An 18,382-nucleotide genomic window follows, 5' to 3' on the forward strand; every position below is an offset into this window, starting at 1 on the left:
TTCCAAGCAAATGCTAACATCGAGTTTATCTTTGTCCATCTCAGTCATCAAGTTAAATAATCACAAGTACAGCTTCAAAAAGAACTCTCATTCTGGCTCCCTTCTGAGTCCACACAGCCTCTGTCACGTTGCTGTTGCTGCCTGTGAGTCGACTCCACCCCTGGTGACCCTAGCAGTGCAGAGTGGAACTACTCCATAGGGTTTCCAAAGCTGTGACCTTTTGGAAGCAGATCACCAGGCTTCTCTTCCAAGGTGCCTCTGAGTGGGTTTGAACCACCAGCCTTTCAGCTAATACTCAAGTGCTTAACCGTTTACACCACCCAAGAATGCAAAGGAAAGTGGGCCAGAGAGTTTTAAAAAGTGGTACTTCACGAGGTTACTTTCACTTTTGCAGAGAGAAAGGATGCCAATGTTGTTCTGGTACCAGACCATTTCTGGGGGAATGGGAGTATTTAAGTTAATATATTGATCATATGAACTCAGTAAATTTTTATTAGGTTTCTATTTGAAACTCATTACTCATTCAACTTGCCTTAAAATCTGATAAAATTGTTTGCCTGGCAAGTAAAAAAAATCAGTAACTATTTTATACCCAGCGCAAAGTGTACTTGCCTACAAATCACTGTAACTGGCTCTGCATTTCCTCACCATCCACTCACTGTCATTTAGGAAAGTCCCCAAAGGCTCTGGGTTCACCTTCCCACCTATGGTAGAGGATAGGTTGAGAGGACCCCTGAAGTCTCTTCCAGCTCTGAATATCTAGGCATAAGTTTGCATGTGGGCTACTCTTGCTTACTGCAATGGATTTGTAGTTTTATTCTTTTACATGGGAAGAAACATTTCTGACTGATCCTGATTTGAATACATCATACTGACAATTAACACAGACTGAAACCAAAGCATTACTGAAGGTTGACTAGGGTGAATGTAAAAGTGATTTCATTATTGTGCAAACAGAGATGAAGAATTAAAAAAAGTCACAATTTAAGACTGTCTGTCCTTGGAGCACTGCCTAGTGGTTATATGGCTAGATAGCTGATATTTTCAAGTATAAGGTCCCTAGGTGGTACAGGCAATTTGCACTCACTACTAACTGAAAGGTTGGCAGTTCAAATCCACCCAGCATGGCTATAAAAGAAAGGCCTGGTGACTTAGTTCCATAAGATTACAGCCATTGAAATCCTATGGAGCGTTACCATAAGTCTACTTGAAAGAAATGTTTGTATTTATTTATTTATTTATTTTAATTTTCAAGTATAAGACCCTTGAGCTGGGAACAAGATCTTTTTCTATGCTTAGACCTCACACTGTACTTGGTGCTTAATGAAGACTTGCTGGAAGAATGGATATATTTAGCTAGCAAAAATGCAGAAACAATTTTTGGGCTAGACACACTAAACTACAAAAAAGTGAGTGTGACTATGTCAAAGAGACTTTTAGCATAGGGGAAAAAGAAAAATGCTAGCCTCTAAGAGAATATGAAATGTCTGTACCCTCAGGATACCTATCTGCAAACAATAAAATGTGGGCATCATCGAAAAGAAAGAAATGTGCTGAATACAATAACAATTACTCCTTTATTGGTTTAGGACCATGTGAATTTATAAATAGACAAAATGTTCATTTTAAATCTCTGGATCCAATTTTTAAAAAGCTGTGAATTAATGAAATCAGCCATTAGACAGAGAAATCAGAGTCCCAGAACAGCACAAACCATTAGCTTGTTTATACTTTAGCTTGGCTGAAAAGCAATATTTAGAAGCAGCTTTTCTCTGTATCGTCAAAGATGCTGTTTCTTTTATCTCCCCATTGTGCACAAGCTGAAGGCACCTTGTTCACTTAGCTAATGCATTTCTGAAGGGAAATGACAGTGAGCTCAATACACAAAAAGGATAATTCACCTCTTGGCACCTAACGACCAGGCAGGAAACAGGGCAGCAGTCTTCATTCCACCTTGACTCTGGACCTCAGGAAAACAGCTGTTTTTGGGGTATCACTGATGGCCTGGCAATTATTTGCCAAACAATAGGATCTGATGGGGATTCCACTGGTTTCCCTATTGTATGCACTTTCTTTTTGAAATATAACACAATACTTTAGCTTTTGGGAATTAATTCTTGACTGAGGCAAATGGCCAGTTGTCCCCTACACTGTTGGCTTTACCAACCAAACCCTGGCTGTCATGGGGAAAGCGAAGAACTTGAGATTAAGATGATTAGGCTGCTGCGACCCTGCCTGCCAATCCTCTTCTCGACCCACCATGTACCACCCCAAGAGTTGCCCTGGCAGAAGATACATGCAGAAAATGGGAATAGGCCAAGGGCCATTTCATTATTAACTGAGTTTGGCCACAACCACTGCTGAGCTACACTGGATGGTGCCAAGGGGACTTTCTTTGCCTACACCAGGAAGGAAGACCCAAGGCCCTTCCTGTTTTGTCAAAGACCAGTGGTTCTAAAACTATCTGTTCCTCAGAGAAACTTGACTATTTTGGAAAATATCAATCCCCAGATCTAATTCCCTGGCTAAATGAATCACAATTTCTTCAATGAGGCCTGGGAAGTTCACGTCTTAGGTGATAGTGACACAACTACTTGTTTAGAAACCCTTGCCCTAGAATTTATTTTAGAGTCAACTTGACTTTCAAAGTGGACAGGGGCAGAGGGGTGAGAAGGTCTTTCCAAGAATGAGGAGACACAGCCCCACAGTATGTGAAGACAGGGCACAGTGACCAAGAGTGTGCTGGCAGGGCCTCCTGCCAAGAGGGGCTGCCCCGTCCTTCCCTGCTCCAGCCACATGAAAGAAGAGAGCAGTGCATCAAAGGGGGAACATGCCTGGGCCTTGTCTCCAGCAGGAATCGCCCCTGGCCCTGCTTCACCTTCCACGGACCATCCTCCAGGGCCCTCTGAGTGTTCATTTATGGCAGTGGAAGCACACTCTTTGTACTACCCACCAATAAATAAAGTCTACTAGCCCTGGGGAGGGAAGGTGGAGGTGTTCTGTCTGCTTCCATCTAGCATTTTCCACTAGGTGGTGGGGGCATCTTGGTGCAACAGCAGGTCATACCAGGCGAAATCCTAAGCCTTAGGGTGGAGAGGTAGCCTGAACCAGGAAGCTCTATGCGGGGGAGGAGAGGAGAACGGGGTAGGAAGAAACAGAGGGTGGGGACAATTGACCGACAGGGCCTCCTTCTCCTAGTTTCTGGCTATCGGGTGCCTGCCTTCTCATTCTAATTAGGATGCTGAGAACAATCCTGAAACTTTGCTTGTCCTTTTAACCAACCAACAAATGTTGTTGCTGTTATGTGCCGTCGAGTCGGACCCAACTCATAGCGACCCCTCCTTGGGCTTCACTACGGAAGTAGATTGCCCCATCTTCCTTCCGAGGAGTGGCTGGTGGATTTGAACCGCCAGCCTTCTGGTTAGCAGTCAAGTGCCTTAGCCACTATGCTACCAGAGCTCCCAACCAACAAATAGACTGCATATATTACTTTTTGTTGCTGAGTCACTTGATGATGAACTCAATTGTGTCCTTCACTTAACATAAACCAACCCAAACCCATTGCTACTGAGTCAATTCCAACCTATAGAGACCCTATGGGGCAAAGTGGAAACTGCCCTACAGGGTTTCCAAGGCTGTAAATCTTTTATTATTGTATTTATTGTGATTTGGGTGAAAGTTTACAGAGAAAATTCATTTTCCATACAGCCATTCATACTTGACTTTTGTTTCATGACATTGACTACAATTCCTGACCATGTAACAGCTCTCTTCCCACTTCCTCCCTATAGATACCTCTTCCTTATATCCTTCTTTCCTATGCATTCCCGCCCCCGGAACTATCTCCCAGTGCCAATACTGCCCTTCTCTTCTCCCATGACGGATCGTTCTAAGGAGGGTATCTACCTGATGTAAATGTGCCTGTCTATTGCTTGGCTGGAAGCCATGGGAGTGAATTCAATTCCAGACCTGAAGGGTAACTAGGGGCCATAATCTTGGGGGTCTCACCAGGCTCTGTCAGACCAGTAAACCTGGGTCTTTTCTTTTTTTTATGATTTTGAGTTTTGTTCCACATTGTTCTCACACTCGATCCAGGATCTCCTGCAGTGATAGCCTTCCAAGCAGCGGACTGTGATAGCCGGGTACCATCTAGTTCTTAGGGGCTCATGGTTCACATGGTCCACTAATCCCATGGACTAATTGCTCCCTGAGTCTTTGGTTTTCTTCATTCTTCTTTGCTCTGGATGAGGAGAGACCCACTGTTGCATCTAGATGGCCGCTTGCAGGCTTTTAAGACTCTGGTCACTACACACCAAAGTAGAACGTAGAACAATGTTTTTGTGTAGTACGTTGTTACATTAATTGAGCTTGATGTTCCCCTGCGACCACAGTCCTGAGCCCATAGGTCCAACTACTTGCTCCCTCAGGACGGTTGGCTGTGTGGCCAAGAAGTTGTCATAGCTTTGCCCTTGTTAGCTCTATTATATATTTGGACATTCGTACAGGACACAGAAATACATATGTAGAAATATTGTCTGCCAACAAGGCTGTAAATCTTTAAGGAAGCTGACTGCCTCATCTTTTGCTCATGGAGCAGCTGGTGGATTTGAACCACCGACTTTTCAGTTAGCAATCAAATGCTTTAACCATTGTGCCACCATAGCACTTGCTTAACACATTTTAGGAAAACAGTTACGAATACCTTGCAAGTATCTCTTCATGATATCCAAACAGTGCAGTGGATGTGTGAATGGGAATTTGCCATTACTTTGCAGAAATTAATTGATAACTGGACACATTCAGACGAACACATTCTGAATATTGCAACTGATGGCTGCTCTACTTAAAGATGTTTTGAACATAAGTCACGTACATCATAATTCTCAATGTCCAACTCTATTGGTAAAGCTCCAATTAAGTGGATATCATTTTCCCTTTGTAATGTACAAATGGGAACTGGAATTCAGGGTAAAACAATCCTATTGACAGAAAACTCGATCTTTATCTTAAACTTAATGATGCTAAACAACATGTTCCTGATGAACAAGTCACTTATTTTCATTAAATTTTTCTCAGATATGATTTTTAAACAAATTATAGTAACTATATGTAATTTTCAATTAAAATTAAAAATTAAAATATTAATATTATTTATTAGACTGTCTTTTATGGCTATTTTGTATTTTAGCAAATAATGGAGATTTTCCATTTTAGGGAGTTATAAAAAGTTTACTTTTTAAGCAACATTTTATGTCAAGGCATATTTTTAATTAGATAACTCAGTACTAAATATTAGTGGAGGTGACACATGCTCATAGGAAAATTCAGGATGACAGTAAATCAACGACAGCAGTTTGAGTTGTGGTCCTCTCTGGAGGAGGAAGATACAATCTCCCAGATCAAGGGTGACAACCTGAACCATTTTCAGGTGTTAAGATCCTCAGCTTCGGGGAGACCACAGGTGTGTCAAGGCCTAAGATCTTACACGAGAGATAAAGCAGACACAGCATAGAACCGCACACATTTTTTACCTTTTCTAAGCCATATAGCGCATACATAGATGACGTCTTCCAATTACATTTAGCAATAGTCAGTGCTGGGCTGTTAATTCCCTAAACCATCCCTTGCATGGTCTAGATGGTTGTGCTGAGTTGGCTAATCCTTATTTGAAATGAGACTTTTTAAAGCAGTCAAATTGGGTTACATTCATCAAAGAAGTTAAGGAATAGACTAGAATTACATAAATATGCCCTTTATAACCACTGCTCAAAAAATGACAAAAGGACACAGTCTTGTAAGTTACTTTGGTTTTTGCAGTTGAGGACAGTTTTAAACTCATTTGTGCGTACCAACAGCTGGCTTCCAAGGACTAAAACTATCATCTGAAAGATTTTTAAGGCTGAAAAACATAGGAAAGAAGGGTACAGGGAAGAAGTAACCACAGGGAGGAAGTGGGAAGAGAGCTGTTACACTGTGGGGATTACAATCAACGTCACAAAATAAAATGTGTATGAATGTTGAGTGGAAAACAAATTTGCTCTGCAAACTTTCACCCAAATCACAATAAAAAGTATTTTTAAATTTTTGTTATGTGTACATTTAGTTTCACTCCCCATTTACCATAGCCGACCCTAACGCAGTATTTTTGTTGTTGTTGTTGATTTTAATTAACAAAGACATCTTCTCTTTTCTGCCATGTCTTTTATTTGACATCTAGTCTGTTTTCTATTCTTAACCATCATTTCTTCTTTATCAATTAGGCCTGCCAATTATCAATAAAACAAACAAACAAAAAAAAATCAAACTCACTGCCATCGAGTTGATTCCACTCATAGAGATCCCCATTGGATTCCCAAGGTAATAAATCTTTATGCAAGCAGATTACCCCACTTTTCTTCTGCAGAGTAGTTGGTAGGTTTGAACCACTGACCTTTTGTTTAGCAGCCAAATGCCTTAACCACTACACCAGAGCTCCTTAATTATCAAAAACTCATAAATATCATATTAAAATATATTTTAGAGATATGTACATATAAAAATCCATAAATATAAGCATACATGGAATCACAGATGGAGGTGAAAAAATACTGTATATGTAAGTCAATTTGACTAATTTTACCAAATAGTTTGTATTCTCAGTTGGCATCACAATGTGTAAGTTGGAAAACCTAAGAACAATTGTTTTACAATTTGGTTTTTAGTTTTTCCCTCCTTCTTTCTTTTATTCCTCCACTCCTTTCCTCTCTCCCCACTCCCATTTGCTTTCCCCCACCCTTTCTCTTTCTTTCATTTTTTTGCTGTAAGATTTCACTAGAGTATCTTTAGAATAGAAACAAAACAAAAATAACATCTTTTTGTTAGCTAATCTAACTTAGATCATTCTCATAACTAAATGTTTACGTGCCCATTACAGAAGAACAAAATAATTTTGTGCCTGCTCAAGGCTGAACGTGTCATCCATTCCCCTCCAGCACTCGACATCTGATTTTCTCACAAACAAGACAAATCACCAAATAGTTTCTGAACATCTTCTCTTTCTCCCTCATTGAAGTTTTCTCTGAGATTTTTAACATTTACACAGCTAAGTTACCTTGGAAATAACTGACTTCCCACTAACTTATTCAATAACTTACCAAGTTTCAAAGATAAAGAAACAGAATACTTTATTATAGAACTTATAAAATAATTAAATATTACACATATATTTTGACTTTTCTCTATAATCCATAGTTTTATTCAACATTTTTCCTCAGAATTCATTATCACTTACTCAGAGAAGTAAGTGAGAACACATAAGAAAGGGCTATTAATAAATTAATTTATTTTCCATAATATAAGGATACTTACATAAAGAAAGAGATAACTTGCAGATTTTCAGAAGGCAAGGGGGTGGAGGTGGGGGACTTTATTTTTTCATCCTGATGATAAAAACGGCCACTACTCTAAGTCAAGCCAGGGAGACTGAGAGATGCTTTTGATCACAATTTCTCTGCAATTCGAGAACGCATGATTTTCATCAGAATGGAAACAGAGGCTGTGGCTAAATATAAAAGACCATGGTCTAGATGGTTGTGCTGAGTTGGCTAATCCTTATTTGAAATGAGACTTTTTAAAGCAGTCAAATTGGGTTACATTCATCAAAGAAGTTAAGGAATAGACTAGAATTACATAAATATGCCCTTTATAACCACTGCTCAAAAAATGACAAAAGGACACAGTCTTGTAAGTTACTTTGGTTTTTGCAATTGAGGACAATTTTAAACTCATTTGTGCGTACCAACAGCTGGCTTCCAAGGACTAAAACTATCATCTGAAGGATTTTTAAATACTGGTATTCATGGTAGAGTCTTGGCATGTGATGATTTACAAATATTAACGTGGCAGAAGACAGATGTACTGTTTATTGCCACTGTGATTTTTTTTCTTTTGTTAACTAAATCCTTGGGCAAATCTAAACATGCCAATTGGTAGGCAAAAGCCACCAGTGGCCTTTAATTTTCTGAGTAGTTCTGCTAATATGTAGGGAACATGATAAAGGTTGGTCTCTTCTCTTCTAAAACACAACTATTTGCTGTTTCGCTTTTCCTAGCTGTTTACCAGAAATGAACATCTCACCAATTCTTATTCCCCAATGGCAGACTTGATGCTCCCATGTACATGCTAAGCTAGCACCAAAACTTAAAAGTTGGCATAATGTGAAGAGTTATTGGCATTGGTCTTTTATGAGAGTTTTTGCAGAGTGTGAGTATCTATTAAATGGACATCTGAAATGGTCCATGTTGCCCTGGGAACACTTTTCAAGTTGGTAATTTTAGTCTTTGAGACTCTATGAGAAGAATATACTCACACACACACACACACACACACACACAATAAACATAACATGATGCTTGCCAGGCCAGCAGCAAGCACAGCTGTGAGCACCATTTGGTTTCTCATATGATTCCTGGTTTGGGGTGTTCAGAGTCTTAGTCAAACTGAGAGCTCCAAGCAACAGTTAGGCAAGGCATGCCAGCCATGTTTGACTGCTCCACCTATCAGTCTTTGCCCTGAAGGCTTAGGGGGCCTTTTCAAAAGCATTGTCTTTGCCATTGAACCCTCTGAAGTCCAAAGGGGGAGATCTGTCCCTAAGTTGACAAGTTCTCACGTTGTCACAATTAAGACTCAACACATCAATGTGATTCATCACTTCTTTCATGGAACCGTGCAAATCATTTTTCTTTTTCCTTTTTTTCGTATGTAAGTCAGATTTGTCACCGCCTCCCGTTTGCAAGTGCTTCCGAGTACCACGTGCTTCAGTGAAGTGAACGAGGACCCTGGTGCAATCTTTCTGTCCCTCGGAGCGGGCTCCTTAAACACCACAGAAGCTCACAAGTCACCTGCGGTGCTCAGTATCCATCGCAGAGTTGCCTCGTGTCCGGAGGTCGGAAGGTTAAACTCCTGGCCCTGAGGTGTGTGTGGCACGGGCACCAAGATCAGCTTTTCCTTGTGCACGACCTGCAGCAGTGTTTCCCATAGAATTTGTGGTTGCAGACACCATGCTGAGGGACAAGATGACACCAGCTGAAGAAATCTACACACGATGGGTCCTCTGAAACGAGAAAATGCATTATTACGTTGGGCGGGCTCTCACGCCTTTTTTCTTAAAGCTGGTGTCTTCAGAACAAAGACCTTCAGCCCACCTGCCTCGTGCTTCTGAGTGGTTCCTCCCAGTATACGTTAGGGCTGGAGGGGACTGAGTGGGGGCCAGTGGTTAAAGGATCCAGCTGCTAACCAAAAGGTTGGCAGTTCAAACCCACCACATGTTCCGTGGCACAGGGATGAGGCACTCTGCTTCTGTAAAGATTTACAGCCTTGGAAACCTTATGGGGAAGTTCTGCTCCATCCCGGAAAGTCACTATGAGTTGGAATTGACTCAGTGGCAATGGGTTGGCTTTTCTATTTTTTATTTTTTTTAAGAGGGGGCAGTGAAGAGCACAAAGTAGCTGTTCAAGAAATATTTGTTGATTATAGTTATGATAAAGATTACTGATAGCTGGTTATTCGAGCTGCTAGTCTGAGTCAGGTATTTTATTTACAGTTTGAGGATGACCTTAGAGTGACCTGGCAGTCATCTTCTTCTCATGCAAACAACCAACACATCCTGCTGGGTTAGTTTCCAGACTCTGAGGAGCATCCAAGCAGCCCTCGCTACCTCGCCTGAGCCAATGGATCCGCCTCTCACTGGGCTGGAATAGCCTCTGCCCAAGACAGAAGACTTTGTTCTACTCTGGACTCCCTGTCTGTCTCCCAGTGTGGCTGCCGCTGATCCGCCTGCCAGTCAGATCCTGGTCCTTCTCTGCTCAGCGGTCTCCACTGGCTTCTGTCTCACTCAGAGTCAATCTGAAGTCCTTCCCACGACTTCCCATGCCCCCATTTTCTCTCTTAGCTCAACGTCTAAGCGCTCTCCACCTTGTTTCCTGTTCTGTAGCTCACCAGCCTCCCTGCTAGTCCTTGGACAGATGGGCATATTCCTGCACCCAAGTCTTCTCACTGTTCTTCTCTCTCCCAGGCACATGCTCCTTCTAGATATCCAAGCAGCTTACCTTCCTTACTTCCTTTCAGTCTGCTCAAATAATGCATTCTCAAAGTGGTCTTGCCTGTGCATTCCATCTGAACTGGCTTAATACCTCCTCTGGACCCCCAATCATTCTTTCTGTCTAATTGGCTTTAGTTTTACCTTATGCCACTTCATCATCTGACACAACATATTTATTGGTTGGCTAAGCATCTGTTCCTTCTATAAATAAAAGTTTATTATGATGGTGGGGATCTTGACCATTTGGCTCACTGCTCTATTTACAATACGACACTTAGTTCCTGATCCATGTTGTTTTTGCCGTGAGGTGCTGTCGAGTTGTCTCTGACTCATAGTGACCTTATGTGTGTCTTTCACTTACTCATACACTCATGCATTTATTCCTTTAGCACATATGGAACACCTACTGTGTGCTGGGGTGTGCTAAGTGAACAAAGGAAAATGAGGCCAAGAAGCTCTCTGCTCTCATGAACGCCATGTGCCTGGAGACTCTCCCTACCCTACCTTGCACTACTGCCCAGGGGACACTGTGGAGTGATTTTCATGATTGGCCATTATCCTTTGGTTTTTCTGAAAATGCTAATGGAGCTTGCAGGTTGCTGTGACCTTCTGGACAGTCTCCCATGCTTGGGTTCATTTGTGGTAGTCTAAGGAGTTGTAATGATGTACCACCGATGGTGAAGGAAGAAGGGGTGGGTTTGGGTTCATGACCACTGGCTCAAAAGTGTGTGTTTCCTCCCCATGAGCCTTTTGCTGAGAAAGGTTGCAGGCCTGGAGAGCTCCAGCACTGCCTGGTCCTGAGCAATTGCTAATATCCAGTCTTCTTGTCTTATACAAACGTTGGGCACGCAGAGGAGGAAAACTGATGCCCTGAGCCTGGAACTAAGGCCATAGTAAGAGGTAGACTAACAACAATAAGTGTTTAGAGATGGGACGTGATAAAGATGGGGGGAGTAGGCGAGTAACAGTCCTGAATCTGATCCACCACAAATTGGTGGAGTAAGAAATTGGACAGCTTTGGAAGAGCTTGATCGGATAAAAAGAAAACCCAGCAAGTACATGCTGGAAAATAACTCTTAAGCACAAGAAAATCTGATTACTGTGTTTATCAGATTACTGTAAAATGAGTTGGACTGGGGAAGGAATAGCTCACTCAGATAATTGAATTTCTCATTTTTCCAATTAGTACTCACTGCACTTCATTTGAACTTACTTTAACTAAAAACCATTTAAGGGTCAGTCCCAGGAGGATACCTCTTCACTGCAATTGACTGTAATATAGCTGCCTCAATTAGAACGCAGGCTTTGGAGCACAATTTTTCTGCATCACTCTTGCCTTCACACTGATTAGCATAATCCCTGGCACATGGAAGTTACCTGTATTCTCTTGTTTATTAAACTAATATTTAATTTTAAAAAAATGGGCTTGCAAGATTGCCATTTCTTATTTCAAAGTAAGAATGAATGGCCAAAAATCCTTGTCAGAGAATTAAACGTTCCCTGCAGATTAGCAGGGAGCTCTGGTAGCGCAGTGCCTAAGGCATTTGACTGCTAATCAGAAGGTTGGTGGTTCAAACCCACCAGCCACTCCTTGGAAGGAAGGTTGGGCAATGTACTTGGAAGGAAGGTTGGGCAATGTGTCTGAAACCCAAGGAGGAGTCGCTATGAGACGGGTCCTACTCGATGGCACATAACAACAACAACAGCAGATTAACGCAGACAAGAGCCCTTGAGTAGAGACTGCCTCAGAGAGTTGTGTCTTGTCCACCTCTAGGGGACACTGTTCACATACACTTTAATGCAAAAGCACCCCCTAGAGTTGCGCAATGCACAAGCTTCACAACCAAATACAGTGGGGTTTTGAGAAATTCTCTGCAGACAAGTAAAATTAACTGGAGCATAGGGTCCATTACCTGTCTTTTCAGGGGCTGGACAGAAGTTTGTGTTACAGGCTCTCAGCACCGGAGGCTTCTGATGGAGCAGACAACCGGAGGCCGGCCGGCCCTGCTGGGCACAGTGGACCGACCTGGTCTGGACCCCTCCTCCACAGCTCACCGTGCACTGCAGAGGAGAGGAGAGAGGAATCAGAGAGGGTTCAGAGGATGGTGGCTTTTGTCGTGTTAATGACATCAGAGAAAGAGACCCCCAAGCTTTATGCCATTACCGACATGCCTGCACACAAAAGAGGAACTGGTCAGGCCCAGGCTCACGGGCCACAGCGTCCATGCTGACATGGTGACCCATCTGATCTGATTACAAGGGTCCAAGGCAGATGCTATAGATCTAACCCAAGAGTGCGTGTCTCTCAGGTAAGTGACTCATAAAGACGAGCATTTCCAGAAATACAGGAGCTGCTCTAAGAATGCAGCAACAGATACGGACACATCCGGGCAATTCATCACAGGAGCGAAGGAATTCCAGACATCTCTGTGGATGCACAGTGAAGGGGAGAGTTTCAAACGAGGACAGAAAGAGAAACGGCTTCGAAAGCCTGGCCTAAGTGCCCAGCCAGATTCTGGGTTCACATGGGGGACAACAACTTCTCGGAGTCATTAATTTCACTGACCAATTAAAGTGAAAACAGAAAACAAACAAACAAACAACAACAAAAAACAACCCGGAGGCAGACTGTCACCTTCCTTATTTTCCTACATACACACAAAAAAAATTAAGAAAAAGATATTTTCATAATACAAAAATGAACAAGAAGGTGTTATCAGTAGGGAAAACAGGCTTTTAAATTGCTTTTTATCAGGGCTTCCAACTTGTTTTTTCCAGTTCGAGGCTCTGCTGAGAATTTGCATTTTCAACGCAGATAGACTGAATCAGAATCTACATTTTAACAAGACCCCCAGGGGATTCTTCAGTATACACAACAAGCACCTGGCTGATCTTGTTCCACTTAGATTCGGACTCTGCCTGCACTCACCTGTTGCCATGGTGATGAATACCAGCCAGCCACTAGACTGTACACTGGGTGGGCTGGACAAGCCTCTCGGTTGCAGGTCTCCTTCAAGTCCAGGCTGGGTTTCTTAATATTGCGGCATCTACGCTCTGGAAAAGTTATCAGCTTTCCCTGGAAGAGCTTCTCGCTGCACTTCATTTCCCTTCTCCTCACACCTAGACCACAGGTTGTGGAACACTAGGAACCAAGAAAGAAAGTGTGAGACTGCAAAGCTCCACGGTCAAGTCCCCTGAGCAAATGTGTTCCGGCAGAAGCTGTGGCATCCACGTGGATTCAAAGGTGGGATGTGGAAGGTCAACCACACCCACAGAAGGACCTTCAAGCCATCGTGGCCCTGGTAGAGGGTGTGCCCTCTGTCTGGAACAGCCTCCCCCATTTCCACCTTCACCTGGTTCCTGCTCAGCCTTCATGCTCACACGCTGGAAAAGTTCTCTGGCCGAGGATTTCTCCTGAAATCTGGGATAGGCGTACCTGTGGTCTACAGGATTACAGACATCCATCCCAGCACTTGCACGCTTTACTCATGTACCTGTCCTCTATGCTTTATGAAGTTCGTACCCCCACTGCCCAGACACAGGCCCAGCCAGCATGACAGGTGCTTTGTCAAGGTTGCATGACATCAGGAGGGTGGAACGGACAATTGGCGGACAGCTGGCATGTAAGTGTTGAACAGAAAGGAACTATGGGGAGCTGGGTGCTGAAGAACGAGCTAAGCATCTCAAGAACACCAGCAGTAAGTCTAAGTTCATACCTCACTCCACGAGGAGATGACCCACTGCAGCCGGTTGTTTTTGGGGCACCGGCCCAGCACACAGCCCTCCTGTGACTCTGGCCTTGGGATGCTGGTGCACAGGCTCTCGGCCAGGTGGTCTGCTGTGGTAGGACTTTTGCACACAACTTCACGTTTCTTCACCCCTCGCCCACAGGTCTTGGAACACTTAAGAAGAAAGAGAAGATTCCACTTACATGCTAGTCTCAGATGCTTTCTTCTGGGTAAATACTGAGAACATATTACTGAAGTGTTTGCATGTATTTTTCAATGTTTGAACAAAATGCCCAATAAAATCCCTTACAGCCAGCAGGAAAATTCCTTCCTCCTGCCAGAGGCCAGGAAGACTTTGAACTTGCCTTACATGCAGGTTAGCCTTCACCTTCAACATTCTCAATGCCCAGTGGCTGCCAGGCTGCCAGAGGAGTTTTACTGAGAATAGGGCAGACAGGAATTCTCTTTGCACCCCACAAGGTAACAATTTGGAAAAAATTGGTCTGGTCACTAGTTGTAATTGTGTCTCTCTCTGGCATAAGGCAGAGCCAATTTGGGCACTTGGGTTAAAGAGGACAATTAACTTCTCTAACAAGGAGAATGATAGCACAAGCATATGCAAATGTGCCAGGAGCCTGGTGGGGCACTGGTTAAGTGCTTGTTTGCGAACCTAGAGGATGGTGGCTCGAAACCACAAGCCATTCTGTGGCAGAAAGATGTGGCGGTCTGCTTCCATAGAGAGTATAGCCTTGGAGGCCCCATTGGGGCAGTTCTACTCTGCCCTAGAAGATCACTATGAACCTGAATCAACCCCCTGACAATAGGTTTGGTTTTGGGTGTCCATGTGTGTATGTACCTGTATAAGGGCCAAAACAACAGACTGTGACATTAATGAAAATGGGAAGGCAGCCAAGTTCTTGCCATAAATATCTTTGGGCTGTGCATTGTGTTAACTATGCAGGAAGTAAATAAGCCCTCATCTGATGTTTGTGAAGACATCTGTACAATGCAAAACTGTGTGACAGGCAAGTCGCTCTCCTCCCTCTTACTTTCCTGACCTTTGCAAGAATTGTGAAATAGAAAATGCAGGAAAGACCCTCCTTCCTTTAAGATGAGATGTTAAAACTTCTTCAAGTTCACTTAGAAGACCTTAGCTGCAGTTCTGGGTTTGCCCTCCAGGGAGGTGTCCCTCCCTGGACTTTACATGAATGACTGACTTGTGTTCTTCTCAAGCACTATATGGGATGTGGTCCCTCTTGCCTTGGCTTCGTGTCAACATGCACACATCTGAGGGACATGTCCTGAGCCTGTTCAGAGTACCATGTGAATTCTCATTCTTCACATTCTTAAGGGGGTGGAGACTGGAAGATGATGATGATGCCAGTGAGGGGGATGATTGACTACAAGTACTATAGTACACAAACCGTGCCAGCAGAGAGCTTGGCTGCACGGAGCTGTGCATCCGTGTGATGATGCGGCCCTGGCATGTATCCTGGAGCCTATACCATACAATCCTCTAACAACCCCATGACATAACTGCCATTGTCCCATTTTACAGAAGAGGCAACTGAAAATCAGAGAGCTTAGGTCTCTTGCCCAAGATTGATCACACAGCTGCTAAGAAGCAGAGATGGGCTTTGGACAATTCTGCCTGATGCCAGAGTATGGACATAAACCACTAAAAATACAGTGACTTGGGCACATTCAAAATTCCTAAATAGTTAACTCTCATTCAGTAGAATTTCCTTTTATATTTGCAATTGTTTTCAGAATGGTGAAAATTTTAAATTCTTTCCCATACAATTTTAAATTGCTTCACTGTAGACGTGTTCTCTAGTGAAATGGCAGGTTGCAGTAACTAATTATAAAGAACCCTTTCATATTAGTTATGAACAAGTTCTCAAAAAAACCACATTTGGTTTTAGTAGCCACAAATAGAAAAGAAAAGAAAGCAAAATAAGACAAATAAAAAAAGCCAAAAAAGAAGAAAAATAAAATAAAGCACTCTTTCAAAACATGTCCATGTGAAATTTGGGGTAAATTTCATACCTTAAAGCTCCTTCTCATGAGAGCCATTTTAAATCTTACAATCGCCCATTTCTTTCTTTCTTTTTTTAAAATTTATTGTGATTTGGGTACAAATTTACAAAGTAGATTTGTTTTACTCTCAACAGTTCATGCACATTTGGTTTCACAGCCCCATTACAATTCCCAACCATAAAAAGCTATCCTCCCATCTCCCCCCTGTGACCACCCCTTCCCTGTGCCCTTCTTATGTGTGCATTCCCATCTGTCCAGCTTTCCCTCTATGCAAATGCTGCCCTTCTGATATCTCATGGTTGATCGATCTAAGGGGTACATCTCCCTAGGGTAGGTGGGTGCATCTCCCTGGGGTAGGTGAGATGAGTTTGGCTGAGAGCTTTGGGTAGTATTGACATTTTCACTCTGTTCAATCTTCCTATCCACAGGCACGGTATGTTCTTCCATTCATGTAGATCTCTTATGGTTTCTTGAAGTAGTGTTTTGTAGTTTTCTTTGTGTAGGTCTTTTATACTCCTGGTAAGATTTATTCCCAAGTATTTTCTCTTTTTGGTAGCTATTGTAAATGGTATTGATTTATTTCTTTTTTCAGAGACCTCTTTGCTGGTGTAGAGGAATCCAACTGATTTTTGTATGTTGATCTTGTAACCTGCCACTATGCTAAATCTTTCAATAAGTTCTAGTAGTTTTCTTGCTGGGTCTCTTGGGTTTTCTATGTATAGGATCATATCATCAGCATATCAGGACAGTTTGACTTCTTCCTTACCAATTTGGATAACTTTGATTTCCCTTTCTTGCATTTTGCCCTGGCTAGGACTTCCTATACAATGTTGAATAGAAGTAGAGATAAAGGGCATCCTTGTCTGGTTCCTGCTCACAAAGGGAAAGGTTTCAGTCTCTCTCCATTGAGAATAATGTTGGCTGTTGGTTTTGCAAAAATGCCCTTTATCATGTTAAGGAATTTCCTTTCTATTCATATTTTTCTGAGAGTTTTTATCAGGAATGGATTTTAGATTGTATCAAATGCCTTCTCTGGAACTATTGATATGATCATGCAATTCTTTTATTTTACTTATGTGATGGATTATGTTGATCGTTTTTCTAATGTTGAACCAACCTTGCATAACTGGTATGAATCCTACTTGGTCACGATGTATTATTATTATTTTTTGATATGTTGTTGCAGTCTATTGGCTAAGATTTTGTTGAATATTTTTCCATCTATATTTATGAAGGATATTGGTCTGTAGTTTTCCTTTTCAGTGATGTCTTTGCCTGGTTTTGGTATCAGGGCCATGCTTGCTTCACAAAACATTGTACACAAAGAAAAAAGGGAGTCAATCTGCAGAGGACACCAGCAACAAAGCAAATAGAGGGAATAAAATTTCTAAGTCCAAAACTTTCAAATGGAGAGGAAGACAGGACAATGTCCTTATAGAACAGACTGTTCCAAAATTAAAGAGACAAGAATTCACTCCAAGGTAACCACAGAGAAAATTAACAATCCCCCTAAGCAAACCCAGAAGGAAGGAAAACATATAAGTTTAGTAAGCACAAAACCAACAATAAAGAAGAAAAGAGAGGAAACACTTGATAACAAAATGAACTCAGCACAGAAAAGTATTTGGATGAAGGAATTCTCCAACAATGCAAAAAAAAAAAAAAAAAACCACAATAAAATGACAGAAATCAATTCATATCTATCTCTAATTACATTCAATATGAATGGACTAAATGCACCAATCAAGAGAAAGAGAGTGGCAGACTGGATAAGAAAAGGAGACCCAACGATATGCTTCCTACAAGAGACCCACCTTAGACACAAAGATAAAAACAAATTAAAAGTTAAGGGGTGGAAAAAAATATACCATGCCAATGATAACCGAACAAGAGCAGGAATGGCAATATTAATTTCTGATAAAATAGACTTCAAGGTGATATACAGCATAAGGGACAAAGAAGGGCACTATATGATGCTGAAAGGGTCAATGGACCAAGAAGACATTGCCATAATAAATATCTATGCACCCAATGAAAGTGCTCCAAAACACATAAAGCAAATATTAACTGAATTGAAAAGAAAAATAGACAATTCTACAACTAGGAGAAAAAAAACTCAACAAAGATACAGAAGAATTCAACAACACAATCGACCAACTTGACCTCATAGACATAGACAGAGCACTCCAACCAACAAAAGCACAATTCACATTCTTTGTCTGGCTTGCCATCAGGGCTATGGTTGCTTCATAAAATGAATTTGGGAGGATTCCATCCTTTTCTATGTTCTAGAATAGTTTGAGTAGGATTGGTGTCAGCTCTTCTCTGAATGATTGGTAGAATTCTCCAATGAAACCATCTGGGCCAATATTTTTTTTTTATTGGTAATTTTTTTTGACCTGTTCAGTTTCTTCTCTTGTTATGAATCTGTTCAACTTTTTCATATCAGTCTGTGTTAGTTTAGGTAAGTGGTGTGTTTCTAGAAATCTGTCCATTTCTTTCAGATTTTCAAATTTGTTGGAGTACAGTTCTTCAT

The 18,382-nt window shown here is 41.9% G+C and overlaps 1 protein-coding gene across 1 annotated transcript in view; it reads right to left on the reverse strand.

Annotated features, from left to right (window-relative positions):
* Positions 1–8,975: 8,975 nt before the first annotated feature.
* The window catches only part of ADAMTS18 (ADAM metallopeptidase with thrombospondin type 1 motif 18), a 175,477-nt gene continuing 166,070 nt past the window's right edge, over positions 8,976–18,382 (reverse strand). Inside the window, exons 20-23 of the mRNA XM_007939106.2 lie at positions 13,795–13,980; positions 13,008–13,220; positions 11,992–12,139; positions 8,976–9,091 (exon numbers count right to left, since the gene is read on the reverse strand). Coding sequence (XP_007937297.1) covers positions 8,976–9,091; positions 11,992–12,139; positions 13,008–13,220; positions 13,795–13,980 — 663 coding nt within the window. The remainder of the gene's footprint in view (positions 9,092–11,991; positions 12,140–13,007; positions 13,221–13,794; positions 13,981–18,382) is intronic.

The sequence above is a fragment of the Orycteropus afer genome, unplaced genomic scaffold, assembly GCF_000298275.1.
Source record: "Orycteropus afer afer isolate SDZICR_OR568_19922 unplaced genomic scaffold, OryAfe1.0 scaffold00057, whole genome shotgun sequence".
NCBI lineage: Eukaryota > Metazoa > Chordata > Mammalia > Tubulidentata > Orycteropodidae > Orycteropus > Orycteropus afer.